The sequence below is a fragment of the Pteropus medius genome, unplaced genomic scaffold, assembly GCF_902729225.1.
Source record: "Pteropus medius unplaced genomic scaffold, Ma_sr-lr_union100, whole genome shotgun sequence".
Classification (NCBI taxonomy): domain Eukaryota; kingdom Metazoa; phylum Chordata; class Mammalia; order Chiroptera; family Pteropodidae; genus Pteropus; species Pteropus medius.
The window spans coordinates 41,728,672-41,749,326 of record NW_024349800.1 but is presented as its reverse complement, the minus strand read 5'-3'; the positions used below and the strand labels follow the sequence as shown (position 1 = coordinate 41,749,326).

Genomic DNA, 20,655 nt, shown 5'->3' with positions numbered 1-20,655 from the left:
GGCTTCCAGAGGATTATTCCGAGTGAAAGAGGACAATTTTTTGTCCTCTTCCTTTTTTTCATACAAATAATAAAATATTATACACATTGTTCCAGCAGCTTGTTTTTTCCATTTAGTATATTTCTAAGATCTTTCTAAATCAATACAAAAAGCGCTTAATCATTCTTTTTAATAGCTGTATGGTATTCTAAAGTGTAACCATACCATAAATTATTTAATAAGACTTACATTAATTGGCATTATGTTGCTTCCAATTTTTTTGCTATTACAAAAAGAATACTGCAATGAATAATATTTCTTAGATACTATCTCTAGAAATCATTATTAAAAGTAGAATGGTGGGTCCAAATGTATATCCACTCGTAATTTTGATGGGTACTGCCAGTCTTTACTGGGTTAACATCTTTATGCGGTTAAGTGTTCCTACTCAAAAATGTGGTCTGCTTTTCCATTTGTCCCAGGCTTCTTTTGTGGAGGATGATGCATTTTGGACCCAATACTTTTCAAAATGTAATATATATACCAAAACTGTGTAAATCAGTGATTTCAGTTATTAAAAAAAAAAAAGGAAATAGTTCATCATGTTAACATTAATCTATCAGGGCAGGTGGGATTATGGGTTTTATGGGTTACCTCTGTCTTCTTCTTTATCCTTTTCTGCATTTTACAATTTCTTGCTTTATTTTGTTTTATCACATGAGCATGATTACTTTTTTAGTAAAGGTCGTCTGGCACAATCTTTTGCCTCAGTCTGCCAAGATGAGACAATAAAGCAAAGAGTTTAGATGACAGGCCTGATGTCACATTAAACTATTCATTTTGGCAAGGGGACAGTTCAAGTCTCCAAATGTGGGAATTTTCTCCCCACTTCCCATGTCGCTCTGCTTTATTTGGCAACAATGGAGGTTTTAATTACTTGCTAAGGTTTAAAAAACTGGGCTCCATAAATTTCATCCTGTTATTACAGAGTGTTTTCAAACTTGATTTAGTGCTGAGTTTGGATACAGCATTAGGCTAGGTTTTAAAAATGAGGTCACCACATCCCTAGGATAAATGTCTGCGGAGAAGCCCCAGACATTGCCACCGCTTTCCTGAAGACAAAGCCGAATGCCTTTTAATCTGGCCAACTCCCATTCTCTCATCCTACATCTTCACTGCCTTAACATCTACCTGGGTCTTCAAAAGTGATATCTGACCTGTACTATAAAAAAATTGGTTTTATGGATTTTGCTTGGCTAATCTGGCCCGATTTTGTGACCAATGACCTTGAAGCAATATATAAATCAGAAATTCTACACTTAGAAAAGGTGAGGCATGGCAGAGGACAGAAAGCAGGTGGAACCAGGAAGACATAGGTTTTTTAGAAACCTAGAAAGGGAACACAAGTCTGCAGTTATACAAAGAAAAAAAAATGTTTAATTGAAAATCTCAGAATAGTCAATAACTTTTCGAAGTAATAAAATTTAACATCATTCATCGGAGGGAGGCGGGTCGGGGGAAGGGGACGAGGGGAGAGTAAGATAAAGCCGTAAAAGACTGGCCCAGAAAATTAGGTATTTTAAGATGAAATTGTAAATTGTCCAGATAAGGAAAAAATTCCCCCTTTGTCCTTTCCCCGTCTTGTATCAAGTGACAAGTTTGTGAAAGACCAATAAAGAAGGAGCTATGCCCTTGCACTGAGTTTGACCTTTCTCGAAGCAGAATGTGGTTTTGCTAAAATAAGAAAAGAATCTATCAAGTTCATGTTGTGCTTGGTTGTTATCTTACACAATTTGGCAGAAGTTTTGCCCTAAATCTATCAGCAGTGCTGACAACTCCATAGATGAATTTGTTTAAGCTGGTGCCACCACTACTGATACATAATCTCATTTTAGAAAACTTCATGGTTTTGGGAAACCACAGTTTAGAGATGTATAATTTGATTTTCTATGGGACAATTAAATAAAGAATTTCTGAAAGGAAAAATTTTAATATAGAGACTCGTTGAAGGAAAAGTTTACTGAAAATTTTCTTTAGGGGGAATTTCCTTTGTGGCATAAATAACTTTCCCCTCTTTGGTCAATTCTTTAAAAAAAATTTTTTCATACACTAAAACCTTTTGAACTTCATATTTTGGGAAGAAAGAAAAAAGGAAGAAAAAGAAGGTCTAAAAATTCTGCAGGAAATGAAAAAAGCCTACTCTAGTTATACCAGAGGCTCATCCCAGACAGAATTACAAGCAAGTTTCCTCTTCTGCTCTCAGACCTCCCATTACCCTTTCCAATCTACCTGTTTTAGTATTGTTTCAAACTCTTGTTCCCGGCCAGATAGCAAACATGAAAAGTTCTTATAAACAAATTCTCATTAAGAGGGTTTGCCTTTCTAAGGGATATTCATGCTTTAAAAGAAAAAAACAAAATCTAAAGGCTAAAAGGAACATAACTCTGGCATTGGTGCTTTAAAGAGTGTAAGAGGCCCATGTGGAAACACGGAAGACCCTAGGCCTGCATCCGCATTCCTGACTCACAGCACACAGGTTGGCCGCATGTGCCACCTACCTAAGTCCCAAATCTCCTAAATGTCTGAGGAAAAGAATCTTGATGATTTCTACCTTCAAATAAAGTAAAAAGGAAAATATTTAAACTGATAGCATGTAAGTTTTATTTTTGTTTTTTGAAGCAGAAGATAGCCTCAAGCCACAGCTTCAAATCATATTTCATTAGTTTCGTTTAATGCATTCAAAATGTATTTAACTATTAGATCAAGGAGATTCATAAATTATTCACGGAAAATAATAAACGAAGATATCTACCACACCTATATGTACCTCAGGACAAGAAATATTTAATCCTCCTAATTATAAATTTTCTTTTTCAGTTCACTGAGTTTTCCTGGATCAGGAGCAACAAGAATTTGCACTGACTATAGCAGATTGTTAGATTTTTATTTTCCTACTTTAAAAATATGGGGGGTATCTCAGAAAGATTCATAAATTATACAGGCTAAAATGTGAAAAGGAAGAACATTGTGACAAATGCTAAATGAAGATTAGAAAATAAAGGCACGACGTGGTTAATACACAAAAGCCATGTCATGAGGATATTTCCTATTAATATAGATCAGTTGTATATTTGGTTTTGAGCTTCTAGCAGCTAAACAAGAAGAAAGCTAGGTCGGTTAGAAAATCAAAAGGCAAATTGGGATTTCTAGTCACAGAGCCCCCCAAAACAGAGCCCAGATGCTGTCAGGTGCAGCATCTTGCATTTACTAGAGCTCTTTTGAGAATCTACTGTTACCAAAGCCCAAGATGCAGAGTTGTAGTAAGGAGAAGACAAGGCACACCAAGGGGAAAGGCAAGATGTACTGCTGACCAAGTCCAGTGGCTATAGGGGATTCGCAGACCAGCGGCAGCAAGGGCTGGCCTCCAGAGGATACAGCTGCCATTTGGTTCAGCCACATCTAGCAGGGAAAACTGATTGTCCTAGAGCCACCACCAAGAACTCCATACAAAAAAGAAAAAGAAAGAACGAAAGAAAGAACGAAGAAAGAATCTAACTTAACTTAACTAAATCTAAAGAGAAGGGAAGGTTTAGAAAGGGAAGGAAGGGAAGGAAGAAGAAGGAAGGAAGGAAGGAAGAAGGAAGGAAGGGTTGGGAAGGAAGGAAGGAAGGAAGGAAGGAAGAAGGAAAACAAAGAAAAAAGCATGTATACGATACATAATGAAAAAATAGCAGAAAATGAAAAATGAACTTGAAGGATTCACAGCAAATTCATGGTTAGTGATGGCAGGGGATGCGGCAGAGGTGGGAATGTGATGGTCAGAGGTACTTCAAATATATTAGGGACTATTTTATACATACGTAGAAATACACATAAAGGCTAAAAGCAAATCTGTCAGCAAGCTAACAGCTCTTAATTCTGGGAGGTGAGAAAACTTTGTACTTCACACTCTTCTGTATTTTTCACTTACTTAAAATTTTGAAAATGAAAAACTCATCTTCTCCAGGAATCCTTTACCAATGTGTTACGTCAGGGCAGTAGTACATTGGTAAAGGATTCCTGGAGAAGATGAGTTTCGAGGCGAACTATAAAAAATGGAGTCTGGGTGGCCTCAGGGGAGAGTGGCCAGGATCAAAGAGTGAGGAGTCCCTGTTTTTCAGGAGCCGGTTAGGGATATAAAATCATCTATGTGAATCACCCAGACTCTAAATCGCAATAACACAGAATTGAAAGTTATATCAGTTATTAAGAAAAAGCAAAAAGAAATTATTTCAGAAGATATAATTCAGAATTTTTCATATGACTCAACCTCAAATACACCTTCTAAATTTCTGTAATCTTTCCCACTTATCATTATCCATATCTATACCATCACTATGTCACTGATTTCCTTGGAATGGTCTAGAAACAAAGATGAAAGGAGGGAGAGAAGGAAGGAAGGAGGGAGGAAGGGGAAGCGAGTGGAGAGGGACTGAAAAGGAAAGAGAGGAGAGATCAATAATACATGTCCAAGTAAGTCACTAATAAGTAGGACTTTCTAGAAAGCATGCATTCTAGAGAAGATAGAAAAACTAAATAAATCCACAATAAACATTCCACGATACCTAAAAAAGACGTTTTAGACTTTGCAGGACAAGAGCAAAGCCTACCCTAGAAGGACACAGGGCAAGTCTCTAAATCTGTGATTAAAGTATACCTAAACATTTTTGACTCTGTTGGGTTGGCCATTTTTGTGAGTGTGTGGTTACAACAAAAATCCTCCACCCAATGGTCCTCAATTCAACTTGTATTAAGTCAAGTCCTTCATGTCATTGTGGTGTTAGGGTCATTTTCTTTTTAAGGATACCTCATTATCTTGGTATCTTTGGGTACCATGTATCAATTACCAGTCTAAGACACAGGACACCTGGCAACAGATGCTATTACCACAGCTGCAGAATTCATCTATGCTATAAAACAGCATTTAAATTTTGTCTTTGAGAGTTTGAATGAAGTATGATTCCATTATGATGCTATTGAGCACGTTTATAATGTGAGCATTCCAAAACACTCCCTCCATGATAAAATGGCTCGATTGTCCTTTTTTCCTGAATTGTTAAAGACTGAGATCTGTTGCTTGGTTTAAAACAACCCATAATGTGTGGTCAGAGTCAGATGCTTTAAGTCTTACAGATCAAAAAGCATAAAACCACATTGACCATTTTCTTTGGGGAAAAAAATGCATGTATATTCACTATGATTACTGTATCTTAGTCCTTAAAGAGGTATGTCTTTTCCAGAGAAAATTAAAGTAGAAATTCTGATGCAGTGAAAATGTTCAAATTAAGAGGGAAAATGAGAACATCCAAATCACTCTGAAACTAAATAATGATAAATTATAACGGCTTCCAACAATTACTTAGTTCCTATGAAAGGTATTTACATGGCAACTACTGCATTAAATTGCCCTTAAATAGGTCCTGAGCCACACACACACACACATACACACACACACACACACACACACACACACACACACACACACACACACACACACACAAGAAGAAGAGAAAATTGCTCCTGGACCCATATTTGTTCAGTTTAGAGACAAGGAGGTAGCCTACAGTAACATGTTGATGCAAACACAGTACATGTGCACCATGCTTTTCTCTTTATTTACCTCTTTACCTCATATATGCCACTTCGTAGACATGCTCATGACGGTGGGATCAGTTTAATTATCTTCATCTCCTTCCTGACATTTCAGAAAGGACTCTCAGACTATTTAACTGTAAATAAGAAGTCTTTCACAAATGGTAGGGAGAGGTGCCTCCTCTCATGGGATTAATGAAACAGTGTCAAATTCTTGAAGTCCCTTGATACCACAAGTTTTCTTCCATACTTAGGTTTCATATTATAGATGAATATATGCAAGTGTCTAAAGGAAATAATCTGATATGTTGGCAAAAACATGAAAATAAAGATTTACAGTGCAGCAATGTATCCTAACCTTCTACCATTATAAGAAATTAGAGCATACTCTTATTTCTTTAACTCTTATTAGGGCAATATGAGAATAATAAGAATAAAAAGGAATAAGAGCATGGACTCTAGAGCCAGACTGCCTGGCTTTAAATCCAGGCTATGCCACTTCCTTTCTTCCAGTTTCTCAACCGTAAAATTACAATGATTATATGCCCATGTATAAGATTATTCTAAGGTTTATTCCAGTCAATACATGAATAATGCAACATATAGTAAATGCAATAGGAGTGTTTGCTATTATTGCTATTATTGTCATCATTATTAGTGAACACATACTATGTGCCTGGCTACAAGATCCTTTACATACACTGGGTCATTTCATCATTGCAGGAACTTTATATAGTATTATTAGCCTCATTTTACAACTGGAAATTCAGACTCAGAAAAATTACATAATCTGCCAAAATCACACAACCAGTAAGTAGTAAAGCCCACTATTGCATAGCTAATTAAATAAATAAATGTAAGATTCTGGACAATTTTTTTCACTAAATCTAAGTGAAATATTTGCAAAGAAAGATCTGACTTAAAATACAGAGGACTAGATAGTAGTTACTGCCCAGAGCATCTGATACTGAAGTATGATGCGAAGCCACTGGGGGTGCTTACTGGGAGTGACATAAAGCTAACTTAACTGCACAACATTTGTAATGGCAAACTGGTATAAAACATCTTCCTGCTATAGGGATAGTAATCAAAGGCAAAAGAAAAAATAGTGATTAAAGGCAAAGGAAAAGAAACTAAATGAACATTTAAATATGCAGTCTTCAGGAGTGAGAATTCTAAATGGTATACAGCCTAATATCAAAAGCTGACTCACTAAAATGTTCCTTCACCTCTATTTAGGCACAGTTTTTCTTTTTTCACTATTATCAGGCACAAATTTTCTGTTTCTCTTCACAGCTCTTCAAACCTCTGATAAAAAGCCCTGACCCTGGAACTCCTTGGTGACAGTCCTTTGTGCTGAATACTTGCCCCATTTCCTGTTTTCTCTCTCATCTTGATGCAACAGGTACAAGTAGAGCAGGATATGACAGTTAGAGGGAATGTTGCAAACAATAATGAAAGCAGTTACTCTGAGTCTCAGGCCCATTGGCTCATTTTCATTTCAGTAGATAAACGATATTATCTCTTGCAAATAACACTTAAAATGGGACAGGGACTGTCCCTGTACAGTGGGAAAGAAAAGGCACCTGGCTTCAGTACTTACTGTCAATCAGCAGCTTGTTTAGGTAATTTTTTTTTTTTTTAAATTAAAGCCTTCCCACTAATGAGACTTCGAATTTGGAGTTTTGTAATTTTATATCTATCTAATACCTTTATAAATCTCATTTACCTTAAAGAAAGGCTAAAATGTGACTGACAAGAATTAGAAAAACAGCATGATTCTTCAAGGCAAAATGAGGGATGAGGTGCTTAGAAATTCTGTTTTCACTGAGTATGATACTGAATCAGTCCCTTCACAGAAAAATCCTACTACAGCAGGTGAATTGCCATTCATAATATATTTAAATCTTACTTTCTACCCTGAAGCTCATTTTTATAGTGTTTTCTATTGAATTTCCAGCAGAAAATCAGACTCTTTTAAACATTTGTTCTCAAACAGAAAGGGAATAAGTGGCTGCCTAGGTCTGGGAGTGGAGTGGAACTGGGGAGGAGAGTGACTTCAATTGGGTAGGGGGTTACTTTTTGGGATAATGAAAATGTTCTGAACTTAGATTTGGGTGGTAGATGCACAGCTCCGTGACTATACTAAAACCATTGAATTGTACACTTTAATGAGTGAATTTTATGGTTTGTAAATTATCTCAAAAATTTAATTAATAATTTAATTTACAAATCTATCCTTGAGGAAGAATCTGAAAGAGAGAAGAGTACTATAGAGAGAAGTAAGAGGTCTATTAGATTTGAGTCATCTCTTTGCTAAAGTACTAAGGCCAGAACAGACCTGAGTTTTTTGATCCAATGTATCCTAATCTTCTACCATTCTCTCTCCCCACTTCCCATCAAGGTCCTTCTTTAGACTCAATCTCATGAATATAGCCCTGTGACAGACACTGGGATTAGCAGCCCCAAAGCCATTCACACCGTCCTGTTCTCTTGCTTTTTTTCTACTACAGAGGCTGGAAAGCAAAATACTCGACTTTCCTTCTTTTACTGCTAGCTGTGGCCACATGAATCAGTTCAGGCCAGTACGATGTAAGCAGAACCCTCTTAGATAAGATTTCCAGAAAGTTTTACTTCCAGATAAAAAGGGAGAGATGCACCTGGCAGAGTTCCTTTGCCCCTTTTGTCTCTGATGTCTCTCCCCTTTCTTGCTGCCTAGAAAGCAGACATGAGCCTGGAGATACAACAGTCAGTCGGTGACATGAGGATAAAAACATGAGGATGAAAGCCAAAAAGCTAAGAAAGGAGGAGAAGAAATGCTGAAAGAGCCTTAGTCCTTGTCAGCATTTCTCAGCAGTTGTACCAGTGCTGGACTGCTCAGTTCTGAACTTTTCATTATATAAGAAAAAGAAAACTCTTCTTGTAAAACTACTGTTATATGGTTGCAGACAGTTATCCTGTTACTTGCAAACGAAAGCATGCCTAACAAGCCAATTAGAGACTTTCATATTTTAAAATTGTTAGGTATATCAATGTCAAAGTTGGTTTATTTTAATGTCCACAGGCTGCTTCTTGTGCACAGAAAAGACCATTTATAATTAATTGATGTTTAAATTATACAACTTATTGAAGATGCAAATTTTCCTTAAGCCTTTAAGTTTCATTTGAAATATTTCACCTTCCTTGTAGAGATGACAAGTGCCATACTAGAGATCTCTGCGAAGATTAGTAAAAAGAAAAAAATGTTTCACAGAAGAGCATTTGAACCAGCTCTCAATGAACAAAGTAAAAAGAAAATTACAGATGGAAAGAATACGTAAATTCAGAGGCACGAAAAGGCATGATGTGTTAGATGGACATGTGAGGCTGGAGAAGGGAAGTTGAGGATGGAAAGCAAATTGAGATCAAATTGTTAGGAGTCTTGTATATCAGACCAAGCAGTTTAAGTGTTTTCCTATAGAAAACAGGTAGCTCTTAGAAGTTTTGAAGGAAGAGAATCACATGATCATATAGGTGTTTAAGAAAGAAAAAGGGATTGGAGAAAGCCATAGATAGAGAAGCTATTTGGAGACCACTGAGATAGAACTAATGAGAGAGGATGTGGGTCTGAACAAAGAGAAGACCCCGGCGCAGATGCTGCAGTGGACCCCCAGGGCAAGGGGCCGATTGAGGACACAGAAGAGGTTTAGGGTCCATAGCCAGAGGGAGCTGAGGGGAGGCCAAATCTGCAAGGGAGAGGCAGTCAGCAGCATGGCCAAGGCTCTTAAGAGCCACATGTTACCTGCTGCATGCTACAGCTTCAGAAACCAGCAGAGCACGGAGCAAACAGGTGGACAAGGGAACTGAGAAGGCGGAGGATGCTCCCACCCAACCTGAGGACCCTAGCTCTTCCTGCTGTGACAAAGACTCGTAAGTCACACCCCTCCCTCTTCTCTATATACCTGTTAGGAAAAGAAGCAGCGAGAAGGGAAGGTTAGGGGGAGGTTATTTGCAAGTTATATTCTTTTTATCTGAGAGAAACAGAACATACCTATTAAATTAATTAAATAAGAAAGCCATTAGACTGAGATGTCTCTAATGCTAGGTGGCCTACGTAAGCAAACCAAAATCTAAGTTTGTAAATGCCTCAAGGTTATGAAACTGAAACCTAATACAACCAATCACAAACAGCCAACTAAGCTTTAAGCTATAGCCATAAGCTATAGCCGCTCAATAATTTCCTTACTTTGTTTCTGCCTTTTCTCCATAAAAGCCTCTCCCCAAGCTGCTTTCGGTGGAGTTCTCCTATGTCTGGTTTGGCCCTGTCCTGATTCCAATAGATTTTTGCACAAATAAACTGTTAAAATTTTAAATATGCTTCAGTTTATCTTTTTAACATACCTAAAGGGATCATTTCAATAATCGGCATTACCAGGTTTTAAACCAGATCAGACATTTAGATAATCATGACCACCAACACCAACTAACCAAGTAAGTGAGTGCTCAAAAGGAGTGCAGATCACTTCTGAACAAAATAATAGGAAAATCCATTTTCTCTGCACAGCAAAGTTAGAGCACAAGTTAAATCATGCAACTCTGATGCAGAAGCACAGAACAAGCAGAGTCAAAATGTGCGAAGATGGCTGATTACATTCACCACTGTCCATGGGAGGCACTGAATCCAGGGGATATCAGCCGTCTGGTCATCTGAAATAACTCCCACTTGTGAAGCAGGTCTATTTTGTGGGGCTTAGCTCTAGTAAGACTCTCCAACTCTGTGCTCCAATTTATGCTCATCAAATGGTCCTTGATTATTAATTCATCATCACTACTTCTTCAATACTAGGGCCTGGCACTAAAAAAGGGTAACTGTTTTAAAGAAAGAGATTGGGCTTTTATTTTATACAGCAGTCTCTTAAGAGTGTAGCTGATGTTAGTCTTCCTTATCAGGATGAATTCTGGGATCCTGACAAGACTGAGTATCTTGCCTGAAAGGTTGAGGACCAGACCCTGGACTCATGGGTGAATGCACACCCTACCCTGGTGATCACTTGGCCTGCCTATCCTGTCCCTTTTCCTTCTACCAATGTCACGTCACACTGCTGCCTCTACCCAAGACAGAAAAGAACCTATGCAGAAGTAGAACACAGGTGAGCTAGGTACACATATTTCCTGTAAGCTCCTGTACCTGCCCCATGACACACTCCAGGTGTGTTGGTCAAACTGTCCACTCTATGACTCATCCTTGAACTACTTCCCATTGCCCAGTCCACTTCCCTCTGACCTGCTCTTAAAGTTCTTCCTGCTGATTTTTGTATTCCTTTTATTTACTTCCCCACTGTTCGCAGTAGATTTGACATCGGCTGACTCAAAAAGCCTTGGTTGACATCTTTCCTATTTCTCCCTCTACCCCAACCCTGCTCTCCCACCAGGCCTGTGCTTGCCTTAAAGACAGGACTTAGACCACCAAACTATCCAGGGCACACTCGTCATGTCAGAAGAGGCACAAGTTGGTATCAACCACACTCGACTCAGCATGAGCTGTGTGGATCCTAGCAATTTTCGGAGCTGTTAGTCGGGCTCTACCTCAGGGATCTGAGTTCAGCAGGAAGACGGATACATTCATTCAGCAGGACTGGTGATTTCCCAGGGAGGCTCTGAGAAAGTAGCTGCTTCAGTGAGTAGCGTCTGCGGGCTGAAGCTTTTCATACTCAGTAGCACAGAGCTGCCTATCAGCGCTGCCATTTCTAGCATTGAAGAATGATTGACACTCTGCACTGTGGCTGCAGCGACTCCAACTCACAACTAGTCACACCAGCTCAACGTGTTCTTTTTAATTATTTACCATTTTGAGGTAGGTATTAGAATACCAGCCATACCTCCTCAGCCCCAGTCTTCTCTGATTCTTAGTTTTCTGAGCCATGAAATAATAATGGTTATACCTCCTCACAGGCAAACTACATAAAAACACCTAGCATCACATCACATAGCAGACACCGACTAATGTTAATCCTGATTTCTTTTTCTGAGATTCCGACTCCGGCTTGAGGCAGAATCTCCAGATCATAAAATCCTGCTTCACCTAAAGGTCCTGTGTACTCAGTTGTAATTCCTCCTTGTCTTTAAATCAGGGGAAGATCATAAGCTGCAGTCAGACTTGGGGCTTTTCCTTCAGGGCATGATTAGACATGCTTCTAGAAAGGAGTGGTGTTGTGGGTAGAGGGGGACTCAAAGAAATGCTTACTCCATGGTTCTCAAACTTCAGGTAGCAGGGGAATCATTTAGGGAGTTTATTAAAAATGGAGATACCCACATTGTCCCTTCCTCAGTGACTGAGGATCACTGAGTCACTGAGATTCAGACCCATGAACCTACATTTCTAAGTTTTGCAGAATATTCTAATGTGCATCTAAGGTTTGAGAATCACTGCCCTTTCCGGAAGTTCCTCCCTTCTCACTTTTGACCTGGTTACTCTGACTGGTAGACAGTGGATGGGGTGGGGGTCAGGGGTGTTTTTCCCTCTCACTTTTGACCTGGTTACTCTGGTAGACAGTGGATGGGGTGGGGGGGCCAGTTAGAGCTGTATAATAAAAAAAAAATTGGTCTGGCACAGAACTCCCCAAACCCTTAACATCTCTTGAGTGACAAGAATATCTTATGCTAATGAGCATCTGGGTTGGTAAATCCATTCTGGTGCTAGAAAGATGGCACGACAGAGGAGGGCTCGGAAGCTCTGCAGCAATCCCCACCCCGACCCCACGCCTCAGAACTTGCCCTATGCATTTCTTTCACTTGGCTGTTCCTGAGTTATATCCTTTATAATGAATCAGTAAATGTAAGTAAAGTATTTTCCTGAGTTCTGTGAGTCATTCTATCAAATTATCAACCTGAGAGGACTTTGGGGGAACTCACAAATTTGTAGTTGGCTGCTGGGGAGAAGTGTGGGTAGCCTGGGTATCCTATTTGCAGCTGGTGTCTGAGCTGGGGACAGTCTTGTGGGACGGAGCCCTTTAACTGGTGAGATTTGACCCTATCTCCAGGTAGATAATGTCAGAATTGAATTGAATTGTTGGGCACCCTTTTGGTGTCACAGAATTGGCTACAGTGTGTAAAAACAACATAAATTTAGTGTCAGAAGTAGTGTCAGAAAAAAACACACAGGGGCCCCGTCACGTCTTGTCTCTTCCTGACTTCACCTGGCCCTTGTATAACCACATATCTTTTTAGAATGTGGTTACGTTCAGAAGAAACACCAATTCCACTATGATTGTCTGACCTAAATTTAGTGTTAATCTTTTGAAAAGGTATAGAAGTGGGACTGAAATTTTCCCCATTCGCGTGTACAAAAAAGAAGGCAGAATTTGCTTACAGGCCTCCAATCTGCTAACTGTAATCCACACCACAGCTAGTGGACAGTCTCTAACGGGCCAGGGAGCAACGGGCCTGCTCTACAGTAGGGTGCAAGCCCATTTGCTGGAATCATCTTATGGACTTGCTGACCACCTTGACTCTGGCTGGACCTCACCTGAGCTGCTTCTTGATCTTTGAAACCTATTCATAGGTGTCTGCCAGACCCCTTGCATCTAGCTAGATTTTTTGCCCTAGTTCTAGTTGGCTATTTATTAGTAGACAAGCCTTTCCTTGTGGCCCAAAGTTGCTGCAAAAAAACTCACTGCAAAAAAAAATTTCCACTAGCGTGTTGTCTCAAGCGTCCAGGCAGAGGTTTTGCTGAGCAGACTTTACTGTCCTGGCTTCATGCCTGAGGTGCCAGCTGTGCTGCTGTCCCAGCATTTGTTGTTAAAATGCTATCCCCTCCCTTCCTCGCCTTCTTTTCCCTCTCCTCCTAGAGACACTGCATAGTTTTACCAATCAATGTCACCTATCTTGGTATACCTGCTGGCACACCTGAAACCGTTTAAAGGGGTCTCATTCTTAGTCTTTTAAAAAATATATGTGGTGATTTTCGACAGGACTTCTTCAGCTAGGACGCTGTGCAACACAAAGTCAGCCTGGCCAACGATTGTCTTAGCCAATTGCAGGAAGGAAAACATGGTCAATTTAGTAAGAGATGGCACTTAATCAAGGGACATGACTGAGGTCCAATGTGCTGTAGAAGTCCAAGTAGAATTAACTGGCCAAATGCTTCTACTCTGAGCAGAGCTGCAAATCATCCACGAAGGAGAAGCTTCCCTGGCACTAAAAAGATGTTTTGCAGCACCACCATTAACTAGTGGAGAGCACCTGCCAGCTGCAAAGTCATCCCCAGGGCCTCAGGAGCACACCCCAGGCAGCTCCCAGTCACTTGTCCCCAGAAAGTTTCTTATTATAACAATACTGGGTCAATACTGACTCTTGAAAATACCTCCCTCCAGCTCTAGCTCAGTGTCCTCTTCCAGGACACAAACAGTCCACATCCTATGCTGACTGACCTATGGTTCTCCATGTCCTTCTTGGGAGCCAGTTCTTTGAGAGTTAAGGAGGAAATCCTCTGTGGCTTGGGTTCTTCTTCCTTTGGCAAAGCCATCACCATCAAAGTGGTTCCCACCTCACACTACCTACCCTCTGGCATAATAAACGTCTCCCACTAGAGCTCTTTCAGATCTTGCCACCTTGATGCTTGGAGTCTCTAGCTCCACACTCAAAAATTCACCATTGCCTGGAGTAGAAATCCTGTCTTCTTCCAGATCCCCGGAAATCATCTGATTCCTTTGTGTTGCGCCTCAGGCAATGCCTGAAGTGTATCTGATACCTGTAGTCTCATCCCAGAGGTATGCTTACAGGTATCTGGCTTCAACCAGACAACCAAGCCACACGCTCACATTCTCATTAGGTACACAGAGTGGAGGAACGTGGTACCTGTTAGAAATCCTCCAAAGTCCCTGGAAAGTATTTATTGAAATACTAACAACTTTAATAAAGTATATGGCAGAGTGCTACTTATGCTCGAATGCCTTCTCTTTTATACTATATTAATAGAACCCTTAGAATAAAGATTATACATTTCGCAACCTATTCTGAAGTTTTATATAATAATGTGAGTAAGTTCTGGCCAATGGGGTATGAGGGAAAGTAATGTGTGAAACTTTCAGGATGTGTCCTTTAAGGAAGGGAGCCTGTTCCTTCTCCAACACTGCTTCTTCTCACTTTCTCTCTTCTATCCTGCTGTTCTAAATGTGGACATGGTGGCATACTTCCTTGGCCAACTGGACTTTAGGACATACCCTACAGATGGTAAAACAACAAGTTAGAGGGAGCCTACATCCCAGATGACCACATTGAGCAGAACTAGTATACTAACCTTGGACCACCTGTTGAGAGAAGCGATCCACCATGGCCCTGAGCATCTCTGAACAGCCTTTTTGGGTATACCAAGAATGTATAATGCTGACCTCTCTTTAGTGGACCATTTCTCAAGATTGAGCTTGCAATGCAAGATCAAGGCATGAGTTAACATCATCTCTCAGACAAAGAAGAGGCTTGCTTACCACTTACTATAAAAGGGGTAGATTCTAGTTGTAATGCAAACCCACTGTGTGCTTAGTGTCCAACTTGGTTACCTCCATGGGTCTTGGGGGGCATGGGGAATCAGCAAAAACATGATGTGCATCAGCTTGCTATATAGTGAGTAATAAGATCCTTTGTCTCAGACCTAGAAATCTGTGTCTTTAGCCAGCATCTGTGAAATAGCAATTTATTAGCTTGCAAGTAAGGCAAAAATCCCAGAACCTAACATACTCATCTCTGGACTGTTCTTAGGAAAGAAATCAACTTGTATACTTTCTTAAGCCACTGTTATTTTGGATCTCTCTTACAGGCAGTCAAACCTAATCTTAACTAATCAAAGAGTAAATTTTCAAAGGTCTGATTTGGAAAAAAATAAGAAAGAAAAAGAAACATGCTTATTATTGCTTTTTTTTTTCTCCCTTAACATTGTAATTACAAAAGTCATGCCTGAGGACTTGTGGGACCCTAGTACATTCATTTTCCTGTTATGTCATATTCTATTATATAGATATATCACATTTTTTACTCTGTTTTTCAACTGATGGACAATATAGGTTGTTTCCATATTTTTATTCTTACACATAATACTGCTATAGATATTCTTATGCCCATATGCAAAAGATTATCTAGGGTATATTCCAAGGAATACAATTGCTAGGTCATGTGCCATTGCTGAGCTAACTGCAATTTGACCTTATTAGATATTGATAAGTAGTTCTCCGGAGTGGTTTATCGATTAAGATTTTCACCAGCTTTGTATGAGAGATGCTTCACATCCCTTCTAGTATCCAAACATTTATTTAACAAATATTTTTCAGTGACCTACTAATCTGTTCTAGGTACTGGGCTATAGCAGTTTAAGGGCCCGCTCTCTTGGAGCTTTCATCTTCTTGGCAGGAGACTTAATAACAAATAAATGAATGAATATATAATAGGTCCAGAGAGGATGAGTGCCTTATTTCCAGGGTCAAGGTCTAGCTGTTCTCCTTGGACCCTTGTTACCCTGATAGTATAAGCAGCTGCAATGCCCCCTGAGCTCAATGTGACCTAATTCCAGAAACTGATTTTTAAAATTTGTAGTTACCACAAGAATTAGAAGATGAACATTTTACATTGGTGCAATGTATTAGAATTTATACGGTGCTTTGGAATCCATGTTCTCAGCTGACCACAATATTAGGTAACATATAATAAGGAAGTGGTTAAGTGCTCCTATCTCTACAGTCAAGCTGCCTGGGATCAAATCTTGGTTTCCTGACTTACTAACCATGTGACCTTGAGCAAGTTACTGAACTTCTCTAAGTTTCGATTTCTGTATCATGTAATAGTGTCTGACTTACAGGGATACTTATCATGGTACCCAGTAAAATTTTAGCACTATATATTTACTAGCAATCAATTAATAATAATCAGATAGGACAATCATGTGATATTATTCTCATTTTATAGATGAGGAAAGTGAGGTTCAGAGTAGTTAAACAAATTGCCCAGCCAGTAAATTCTGGTGCCTCTTAAACCCAGGTCTGCTCCACTATAACACTGTATTTATTTATGTATCATGCATTCATTCAATAATTATTTAGTGAACATCTAACATTGCCAGTCACTCTGCTTGGTGCTGGGGAATTCTGAAATAATCCTAATATGGTTGATCATCTTTGGGCAGCCCTGAAATTCCAACTACGCTGAGGCCAGTCCCAACACTTTGTTTCATCCTGCTTGTACTGGTAATAAATTTTGAAGATTTTACTGAAGTTCTTGTGGAGGATAGAGATGAACATTATATCACATTAGACTGTAAACTCTTTGAAGGTAAGGATCATGTTTTACTCATCAATATACAACCAGCAGAGTGCCTAGCACATACTTATTGAATATTTGACAAATAAAGAACACGTCATACAGCGACATCTACGCCATATTCCTCAGTAACTTCTCACCTGCTCCCATAATGCCTTCCCCAGCAGCTGCTCCAAAATTGTTGATGAAATAGAGTTTGATTGCATTGTGAAGAATTCTACCTCTCATGAACTTGATGGGATTCTTCCAGTTATTTCCGGCTTCCAAATACAAGAAGTTTTCATCTGAAATCAAGTACAGTGACGTTTGGGTTATAAAAAATACATATGTCAAAATATTGTATCGGGAAGCCAACAGTTGAGTAAACAAGAACAACAATAAAATGAAAGATAAGACAGTGTATGCTGAGTACCCAGTGAAGAAAACTGACAATAAATACTACTGGAGTTCAAAACCACAAGAAAACAGGAAGGTGGTAAGATATCAACCTGATTAGAAAGAATCTCTTCCAGGTCTCTTTATACAGACAAACTCTGAGGTACTGTGAGTTGTTTTTATCATTATATCTCAAAGTTTCCTCATAGCAGTTTGTCAACGGCTTAAGGCTTTGGAGCTGGCAATCTATGGGCCCAGAGTCTCCTGAGTCCCAGGAACAGCACACCTGCAGTTTCTGTATAGAATGAGAAGATGAAGCCCAGGGTCCCAGCACTCAGATCTCCTCATTTCTGGCCCTCTGCATTCAACTTTGGGGACTAATCTCTTGCTGAGAACAGGACAGACCTTATTCTTCACCTGTGTATCCACCTCTGGGAAAAAGAAAAGGTATCCACTCTAAGTAACTCCCCTTTAATGTAAATGTCACAATTCCTACTCCCTTTATCTCATACCTTCACCCTCAGCCTCTATTCAAAAACAAAAATAAATACCTCCTAGAATTTGACAATGCTTCCTTATCAAGATTATTACCTTGTTTCTGACCTAATCTAGTAAGAAAAATCAAGGGTTGTGCCTGACAGCTGCATTAGCAGAAGGTAGTCCTATTTGACTCAATATATTAAACCGTTAAAAGCGAAAAGAAAATGAAATCAAGAGTGTACTCCTTACATCTTAGACATCATGGTTTGTTTCATTTTCTACCAAGATAAGCTATATAACCTCTCCTAGTGACATTTGGCTTTGGCCATTCCAATGCATTTATTTCTTTCTGTGACAACATAAGCTTGGCAGAACATTGAGAACTGGCGGCTGAGAAAAGAAAATGCAGTCTTCCTGCTCACAGAAAAGACTCTAAGATATCCTTGCTAACACAGCATTGCCAAAACGGCTTGTGTACGAATCAACCATAAATGGTAAGTGGGCTGATGAGGGTTGCAGAGTTTATGAGAATTTTTGATGAAGCAGCACACAAGAGTGCCTATCAGTTATTGTATGAGTGTGGTGCAGTCTGTAATTTGACTTGTTTGGGTCTTTTTGTTATTATATGTTACACTTCGCTGAAGCCTATTGCAAGCTCTCATTTTCCTTTGCTATCAGAATTCCCCTGCTTCATGAATGAGAATCGAGGCTTTGTGGCAAGAATGCTAAATATTCCTTCCAACTACACAAAGGGCTGAGAGATGGGTTGTTTTATTAGCATCTGCTTCCAGGAACATGATCCCAATTCTCCCAATTTCCTAATCATAGATGCTTTTGGCACTCACCACAGTCTAGTTGGATCCCCTCTGAAATACTTCGGAACCAAACCAAAAGCAGTGTCAAGCAAAGATGAGTATGCAGTCAAGAAAAACATGTTTTTAGGCTTCCAACATCCTCCCTTCCTTCCTAGGCCCAGTACTGTCTAGACTTGCCAGATTTAGCAAAAACACAGGCTCCTGTATTTTATCTGACAATCCTATTAAGGCCTGTAGTCACTCTATTTTAGTCCTCTGTCATCCAAGCCTATTTCAGGGAAGAAAAAAAAAAAAATCCCTGAGATTAGGCATCAAAAATTAGAGCAATATTTCTCAAAGTTTGGTCCCATTTAACCTGCATTAGCGTAACCTGGAAACATTGAAAAAGGCAGATTCCTGAGTCTCACCCTGGACTCACAGAATCGGAAATTCCAGAGACAGGCCTGAGAATATGCATTTTAAAAATCTCTTCGCATGCGTCTGAGGCACACTAAAGCATGAAGTTTATTTATTGACCTCAGTGTCTTTCCTCTCCCAGCAGCACATACTTAAAGCCTTTCCCTGCTTATGGAAAGAAGGTAATAAAAGTACAGTATCTGACTTTGATGAGGAATTTAATAAATATTTGTTCCCTTAATCCCTTTTTAAAGAAACTTTGAACTTCAAGAACAACGTGGGTAGGTACTCTTTACCAGTCCCCTGAAGAAAAGAAAGCTGGAGGTTGCCTCTGATCACCTCCATATACACTTGACTATTTTTGAGCTTGTCTAGGCTGCTACTTCAGGCCTGCAGCCAGCCAGGAGAGACTTTGGGCACTGGCTCCAGCAGAAATATGTCCAGGGCTCTGCCCTGTGGGACAAACTAAATGGATCTTTAGTGTACAGGGTGTGCCGAGAGGCCTGCAATTATTTACCCTTTCTCTAAACAACCCCTGTACTTCTTTCCCCTCTGAATCAGAGTTAACTTAAAACCAGAATTCCTCCCCCCACCCCCAAGATCCGTCTCACCGTCCCTAATTCTGCTCTCTGTATTTTCCAGCATTTTATCTGAAAGTCAGCCACCAACATTACTGAACAGCTAGTTCATCGCATGCTGAGAACCACTGCCCGAGAACAGCGTAGAATCCTGCAGATTCAGGATTGGGGTTAGAAAGACTACAGGACCCAAAGTGCAATTTCACCTTTCAAAGACTACCATTCCCAGCATGCAATGCAGCCAGGATTAGCAACGGGGGAAAAAACTGCAAGCCTGGCTGGAAAGTTTGCCTTCAGGTTACCCTCGGGTAAAGGAATGATTTAGAAACGCCCCAGAGGATAAATTCTGCAGGAGTGGTCACTCCCTAAATCCAGGCAAGGAAGAGGAGGAGTCTGAGCTGTTTCCCGCCCCTTCTCCAGTAAACTTCTGTCGTTCTTGTTTGCCTCAGGAGTTCGAAAAGCCAGAAGTAGCAGCACACCCTGAGCTTTCCCCATGGTTTCGGTGACCAGAGCCGTGTTTGGAGACCTGCCCTTAGGGGCAGGGACAGTGGAGAAGTTCCAGCTGCAGTCAGACCTGCTGAGAGTGGACATCATCTCCTGGGGCTGCACTATCACAGCTCTGGAAGTCAAGGACAGGCAGGGCAGATCCTCAGATGTGGTCCTCGGCTTTGCTGAGTTGGAAGGTGGGTTGAACTCTGCCTTGGGTCGCTGGCCGGCCCCAGGCCCACCGCGCACACGCCCCGGGGGCGGGCTGCTCGTGGAGCAGGGACCCAGGGGAAAGACCTGAGTTGGGACTTTTGTTTGGGACCGTCAGGAATGCTTGGATCCCACTAACTCGCTGTGTTGCGATTCAGTGCTGGGAAAAAGACAGACTGAATGGAAACAGCTATAGGACTTGGCATCTAGTTATCCACTCAGGCTTTGCCTCAGTTAATTTAAAAAGTCAGTAAAGGTAAGCGAGAACTCCAGCAACTCTGGAGCGACCTTTGAACTGCCTGATCTTTGGAAGGGCAGGAGAGGAAAATGCGAGGGAGTGTGGCTCCCAGCTCCTTCCCTGTGCCCTTTCCGAAGAAGGAAAATCAAAGACTCCTCTTCTACTTCCTTTTTTTCTTGATCAG

General features: G+C 40.2%; 2 protein-coding genes across 2 annotated transcripts in view; one reads left to right on the top strand and one right to left on the bottom strand.

The window, feature by feature from the left end:
* The window catches only part of HNRNPLL (heterogeneous nuclear ribonucleoprotein L like), a 67,859-nt gene extending 48,160 nt beyond the window's left edge, over positions 1-19,699 (bottom strand). Inside the window, exons 1-2 of the mRNA XM_039887383.1 lie at positions 19,571-19,699; positions 17,034-17,177 (exon numbers count right to left, since the gene is read on the bottom strand). Coding sequence (XP_039743317.1) covers positions 17,034-17,099 — 66 coding nt within the window. The 5' untranslated portion in view covers positions 17,100-17,177; positions 19,571-19,699. The remainder of the gene's footprint in view (positions 1-17,033; positions 17,178-19,570) is intronic.
* A 101-nt stretch (positions 19,700-19,800) lies between these two features.
* Positions 19,801-20,655, top strand: part of GALM (galactose mutarotase) — a 48,470-nt gene continuing 47,615 nt past the window's right edge. The window contains exon 1 of the mRNA XM_039887385.1: positions 19,801-20,220. Within this exon, the coding sequence (XP_039743319.1) occupies positions 20,031-20,220 (190 nt within the window). The 5' untranslated portion in view covers positions 19,801-20,030. The remainder of the gene's footprint in view (positions 20,221-20,655) is intronic.